Source organism: Priapulus caudatus, unplaced genomic scaffold, assembly GCF_000485595.1.
Source record: "Priapulus caudatus unplaced genomic scaffold, Priapulus_caudatus-5.0.1 Scaffold200, whole genome shotgun sequence".
NCBI lineage: Eukaryota > Metazoa > Priapulida > Priapulimorpha > Priapulimorphida > Priapulidae > Priapulus > Priapulus caudatus.
In genome coordinates, this window is record NW_014577261.1 from 299761 (window position 1) to 306612 (window position 6852).

Sequence of the window (6852 nt, forward strand, 5' to 3'; positions counted from 1 at the left end):
GGTTACTGTAGCATTCGTAAATTTTGCATAATCAATGGTGGCGAATTATGCCTTTTTAAGTTCAAATAAATAGCTATCTAATTAAACACATTACTTCTTTAACAAAATACAAATTCATTAGTGCCGGCCAAAACTACAGAGGACAGTCTTTGCGGCTACCTCCACTCAACTTAGTCTGCCAGTTTCAACCGCTGAACACGAAACTTTGCTACAACTACTGGCTTCTAACACACACACGTTGGCGTCTAGCTGAATTGCCACTGTTAACAAATCATAAACAAACCTGGTGTCGTAGGACCGCGCTACTGTAAGACGAAAAATATACTACATAGGTTGGTTTTACCATCCGAGTAGGTGACGCCTGCCACACAGAAACAAAACTAGCTTAACCAACACCCGCTGCTTCGTGAAACAATATGGTTACGTCGGATCTGTCACTCTTTGACATTTACTAAAATTTGAGTATCATATTCACGCAATGACTCCATCAACGCACACTCACTTGTGTGCTGAACAGTACAGTAGAGGTCTCAACTACACATAAGGCGGCGATAATCAATTTCCGATCATGTATGCATGACGTAATTATTTCGCTGTCGGCTATATTAGCCCAGCAGCCGGGCACGTCTATCGCATTTCCTAAATGCTGGCAGTTCCCTACCCTAACCTTGTTGTACGTTGAGATACGCCTGAAATTAAAAACTGCGGCATTTAGGAAATCGAAGACTCCGTGCCCGGCAGAGCCGTCAGATATATGCCGGCTTGCGTCGGCATATAGGCCACTCTGGGTAATTATTTAGCTTCATCATGTATGTGTATGTTACAATTGTTAGCGCCTCCACTCAACAACAGGACCTGTTTCCGAGTGAAGGGCTATTTAGTATTATTATGGTTCTCGTAGCCAGTTTGTTAGCTACTCGCATGCGTGTGGCACGCGTTGGCTATTCAGACAATACCCTACTGATGACAATTATATTACGGACGACTCTTACTCGCAGCTCAGTTGAGCGTTGACTCACAGTTATGGTTATAGGGTAGGGCCCCCTTCTCTCCACCCTTCGCAGACGGCGTCCAGCCAGACCGACAACGACCCATAGCCGTTCCCTGTGTTGGGTGGCTGGCCAGTGAAGGATGATGAAGTTTTAGGCTAGCACTGCATAACAATTATGCCAAGTTCAAAGTTGTGATGGACGTGCACAGGTTCATGTCTGCCGCGAGAGCAAATGATAACACACAACTCTCAAGGCGGCTTGCCTCGCTGGTTCAGTAAGGAGGGCGTAAAAGCCGTAAATAGCACCTAGACTCGTAAAAAAGACCACTGATGTATTACTGTTATTATGGTACAAGGGCGCAGTAGCCGCGTAACACATTATCAAGAGACACGACAAGGAGTGTTGTTGCACGGATATGCACGAATACCGCCACCTGGCGTTAGCGTGCGTCATCATCTGATAATGCCGTGGAAAATACGGGCGAGAAAAGACGTTGTTGTTGCTCGCTGGTTGTTATTATTATATTAATGCATGGGTGTCATGCGAGGGGGGGTGTCGTGAGGGTCGCTACGTACCCCCCCAAAATTGTAAAGGTCCACATTTTTTTAACAAAAACAGTTTATTTTTCGAGGCGCTTTGTACAATGGACATAAATGGGGGAAAAAGATAATTAATCAGAGTACGGACAGCAATTGAGTGGCAAAGACATTGTCGTGATCGTGACGCTATAATCTATATCCAATCCAGCATTTTCCTGAAACTGAGCCTTTTTTTTAAACAAAAATTTTGTTTCAATAAAGAGAGAACAATACTGACTCCAAAGACAAAAGACAAGACAAGATCAAGCAAAATAGACCAAGATAAAGACAAAAGTCAAAAACTCTGTTTTCAACTGAGTCAGAAAACTATTTATTTATAAAACTGATATTTTTTTTGAAAAGCAAAATTTGTTTTGGGTTTCTAATTAAATTGTCAGGGGCGTCTGACAGGGGGGTCCAGCGGGGTCCGGACCCCCCCCCTCGCTCGCGGCCATAACGCAATCTAAGGTAGACTAATTTCAAAAATTTTGAACCCAGGACCGGGCCCTTCGCGTGCTCCCAAGTTTGGGTCACGGTTAGACCCCCCCTAGCTGGTACAAATTCTGTACAGCCACTAGCATTGTAATGACATATTTAATCAAGGCATCGTTGCGTTATTTCAGTGTGAAAAGGTCCAAAAAATTATGATCACGACCCACCCAGAAAAAATCCTGGATACACCTCTGTAATGATAATGTTGCTGTCGCTACACAAGCCTATATTTTTGGACCGTTCTCTTGCTCCCGGGGGGTAGAGATGGTAGAAGTGGATGATAAAAGAACTATTTGTCCATGCCCACTATCTGCTAAAAACACATTATTCTATAACATATGGAGAAGACGTATTTGCGAGAAGTTTGACCTGAAAATATATACTGCAGTGACACAACTTATCAACTGCAGACAATTCAGGCTGACTCTTCCCAAATACGCTATGCTATATAGCAGAGCATATAAATCACCATATAATAATATATGAATATATATATTATCATAGATATAGAATAAAGTGTATTCTATATCTATATGATAATATACCATAATATAATATCATAATATTATTATATATATATATATAATAATAGGTGATTTATATGCTCTGGCTATAGCTAGATATCTCATTGAATAAAATCTGTGTGCACGAGCATGTGCTATCTACCATGCACTGATAAAAACTAGTTTGTTTAAATAGTTTAATAATTTTATTATTAGGATTATAATTTAGGATAATAATTTTATTATTATTATACTGGTGACCCCCCCTGTACAACGCCCTGCCCGGCGCGAAGCGACGCAGCGACGGGAGCAAGCGACCGAGCGGGGAGGGTGTGGAGGGGGGGTGTGTCACTGTTCACCCTTCCCGCACGATTGGAGAATTTTGCATATATAACACTAAAGATGGAGCGACCTGAGCGTGAAATTCTTGCAAATTTCACAAAAAAAATTTTTTTTGGCTTGGGCGGGAGGGGCTCGGGGGGGGGTTCGTTCGAACCCCCCGAACCCCCCTGGCTAGCGGGCCTGTACTACTACTACTACTACTACTACTACTACTTACTACTCTTCTCGAGATCTCTCTCTCATCTCTCTCTCTCTCTCTCTCTCTCTCTCTCTCTATCTTTCTCTCTCTCTCTCTACTATGAGTATCATGTGGCAGGCTCGTATTGTAATCAGCGTTGTCCTCAGTCCCGGTTTCCTCAGCGTTACGCGACTACGCAGTGCTGCCACCTACACACTGTTGCGCGCCTAGAAACACGCGCACACGCGCGCACTGCTCTCGTCCTCAGCATCCTCCCTGCCTCAGTCGGGGGCGAACATCTCTGGACGCCCAGGAACCTGTGAAGCATTCTCATTGGCTTAGCGGGAAATGTCAGCGCAGTCTGCCACCGCACGCTTATCAGGCTAGCGCGACGACTGCAGTGCGAGCAGTGTGCTACTAGTCAAGTCTGCGAAGCCACGGGCTTGCAAAACGCTACTGTTAGGCGCAGCTACGAGCGCGGCTTCAAACTTGGGCTAGTGTAGCGGTGGGGACACGACTGTGAACTGGGCTAGCGCAGCGGTGAACGCACGGCTGTGAACTGGGCTAGCGTAGCGGTGAAGGCACGACTGTGAACTGGGCTTGTGTAGCGGGTGAAGGCCACGACTGTGAACTGGGTACGCGCAGCGGTGAAGGCACGGCTGTGAACTGGGCTAGCGCAGCGGTGAAGGCACGGCTGTGAACTGGGCTAGCGTAACGGTGAAGGCACGACTGTGAACTAGGCTAGCGTAGCGGTGAAGGCACGACTGTGAACTGGGCTAGCGTAACGGTGAAGGCACGACTGTGAACTGGGCTAGCGCAGCGGTGAAGGCACGGCTGTGAACTGAGCTGTGTAGCGGTGAAGACGGGGGCTGTGAACTGGGCTAGCGTAGCGGTGAACGCACGGGCTGTTGAACTGGGCTAGCGTAAGCGGTGAAGGCACGACTGTGAACTGCGGCTAGCGTAACGGTGAAGGCACGACTGTGAACTGGGCTAGCGTAACGGTGAAGGCACGACTGTGAACTGGGCTAGCGCAGCGGTGAAGGCACGGCTGTGAACTGGGCTAGCGTAACGGTGAAGGCACGACTGTGAACTGGGCTTGTGTAGCGGTGAAGACGTGGCTGTGAACTGGGCTAGCGTAGCAAAGTAAAGGCTCGGCTGTGAACTGGGCTAGCGTCGCTGTGAACGCGTGAGCTGGGCTTGCCTAACGGGCAACGCACATGCATATATCAACGTTAGTAGCGTGGGAGAACTACTTATACCGGTGTCAACTCGCGCGACACATTGATGTCTAGTGATGACAATGTGCTGATTGGCACATCGGCCGAGTCACGTCGCGGCACGGCGAGATAAAGGCGAAGACATCGACATCTGATGTGAACCGCGTGAGTTGTCTGTTACACTTGCGACCGGGGTTTCCCGGCTGTTGCAAAGATAGTCGACGGTCTCTTTCTCGCTCGCGCTCTCTCTCTCTCTCTCTCTCTCTCTCTTTCTTTCTCTCTCTCTAGATAGATAGATAGATAGATAGATAGATAGATAGATAGATAGATAGATAGATAGATAGATAGATAGATAGATAGATAGATAGATAGATAGATATTCATCAGGAGTACGAGAATGCGATTTCTCATTCGTGTACTCCTGATATAATCGCGTACCGGCGCAGGCGCAGCTAGCACACGCGTACGTGCTTTACGTTACACACTCCTGCAATGCGCGCATGATCATGGTTATTGCTTCAGCAACAGAGCAGCCTAGTATGGTGTCAACCTCAACCCAGCAGGGCTGCAGGAGCGAAATCATCTATACGACGCCTAGCTCGCACTGCGTTAGACACAGCCATTGAATATCCATCCACTGGTCACGCCTAAGGTGCGAATAATCGCGTTAGAACATGCACGTCCAGGCAAACTGTCTATATAATATCAGGAGTTAATAATGACAAATTTGTTATTATTAACTCCTGATAATATGTCTATATAACGCACGCCTGTGGCCCTGCTGCGGCGCAGCTCAGCTGCATAATAAGCTTTCTGCAACAGTAGGACTTCACTATAGCTGTACTCGCGATTCGGCTGTGTTGCTTAGTAACGGCAGTGTCAGACTGGCACCCTGTCTCTACACTTTGTTAATAGAGTCTATATCTTGTCTATATGTGGTGACAGGGTACCAGTCTATAAGGTTGTCAGCACGCGCTCAGCCGTGGAAGCCCTACCGCAGCCTCCCGCGCTCGGCACGGATGCGGAAGCATTGTGAGATGCCAACACGCCCGTGCATCATCGAAACGCCATCTGAAACAGTCTACTACCCGCACTGAAAAGCAGATCTGAAATACGAGACACGCCTATGATCGCGTAACTCTACCTGTCCGCTGAAAAAAAAAAATTATTTAGATGGACTAGAGCGTATGCACATGATCGTATGTGCGGCTCGGGTAGATAAGGCTTCATGTGCTTCACGCGTACCATGCTCGCCGTGCGAGGGCTGTGCCCGCTCTCATCTTGATACGTTGGGATATTCTCACGCGCACAAAGCCTAGAAGAACATTCCGGAAAAGTGAGCGTAGTCTAAAGCACCGCAGTAGTAAAGCAATATATATATATATATATATAGTTTCAAAAAAAAATTTATCAGTTTTATAAAAAAAGTTTTCTGACTCAGTTGAAAACAGAGTTTTTTGAACTTTTTGTCTTTATCTTGTCTTTTCTTGATCTTGTCTTGTCTTTGTCTTTGTCAGTCTTTGTCTCTCTTTTATGAAACAAAATTTTGTTTAAAAAAAAGGCTCAGTTTCAGAATTGCTGGATTTGGGATAGATTTACGTCACGTCACGACAATGTCTTTGGACTCATTGCTGGTACCTGATTAATTATGCTTTTTCATTTATGTCATTGTAAAAAGGCCCTCGAAAAAAAATGTTTTTGGTAAAAAAATGTGGACCTTTTACAATTTTGGGGGGGTCGTACGACCCTCACGACCCCCCCCCTGCATACACCCATGCATTAATAATAATAATAACAACAGCAGCAACAACAACGTCCTTTTCTGCTATTTTTCCACGGCATTTATCAGGACTGTACGCACCTAACGCCAGGTGGCGGTATTGCATATCCGGCAATAAACTCATTGTCGTCGTCTCTTGATAGTGTTAGTGTTACTGTTTGTATCCATAATATTACAGTAATAATAGTCGGTTTTTAGAGTCTATGGTGCTATTTACGGTTTAGCCCTCCTTACTGGAAAGGAGGCAAGCCTTGGAGGTTGTGTGTGTATCATTTGCTCTGCAGCAACTTGACGTATACAACTTTGAACTTGCAAATTGTTATGCAGTGCTAGATCTCTAAAACTTCATCATTCATGGCCAGCAACCCAACAAGGGAACCGGTATGTCGTTGTCGTTGGTGGACGCCGTCTGCGAAGGGGTGGAGAGAAGGGGGCCCTACCCCTATAACCATAATGTGAGTCACGCTCAACCTGAGCTGCGAGTAAGAGTAGTCGTAATATCATTGTATCAGTAGGTATTGTTGAATAGCCAACGCGTTGCCACAGCATGCGAGTCTAACAACTGGCCACGATAACATTAATAATACTAATAGCCCTTCACTCGGAAACAGGTTCCTGTTGTTGAGTGGAGGGCTACAATTGTACATACACATACATGTAGAGCTAAATAATTACAGAGTGGCTATATGCCCGGCAGCCGGCATATATCTGACGGCTGCCGGGCACGGTCTGCGATTTCCTAAATGCCTGGCAGTTTTTAATTTTCAGCG

General features: G+C 46.0%; 1 protein-coding gene and 1 long non-coding RNA gene across 3 annotated transcripts in view; one reads left to right on the top strand and one right to left on the bottom strand.

Annotated features, from left to right (window-relative positions):
• Positions 1-2049: 2049 nt before the first annotated feature.
• Positions 2050-6852, bottom strand: part of LOC106807202 — a 16548-nt gene continuing 11745 nt past the window's right edge. The window contains exons 2-3 of the long non-coding RNA XR_001393635.1: positions 5194-5198; positions 2050-2144 (exon numbers count right to left, since the gene is read on the bottom strand). This is a non-coding gene — a long non-coding RNA (uncharacterized LOC106807202). The remainder of the gene's footprint in view (positions 2145-5193; positions 5199-6852) is intronic.
• The window catches only part of LOC106807200, a 23007-nt gene continuing 22376 nt past the window's right edge, over positions 6222-6852 (top strand). Inside the window, exon 1 of one of the 2 annotated variants that reach the window (XM_014809482.1) lies at positions 6222-6537. In XM_014809482.1, the coding sequence (XP_014664968.1) occupies positions 6466-6537 (72 nt within the window). In that variant the 5' untranslated portion in view covers positions 6222-6465. The remainder of the gene's footprint in view (positions 6538-6852) is intronic. The other variant, XM_014809483.1, reaches the window with a different exon arrangement.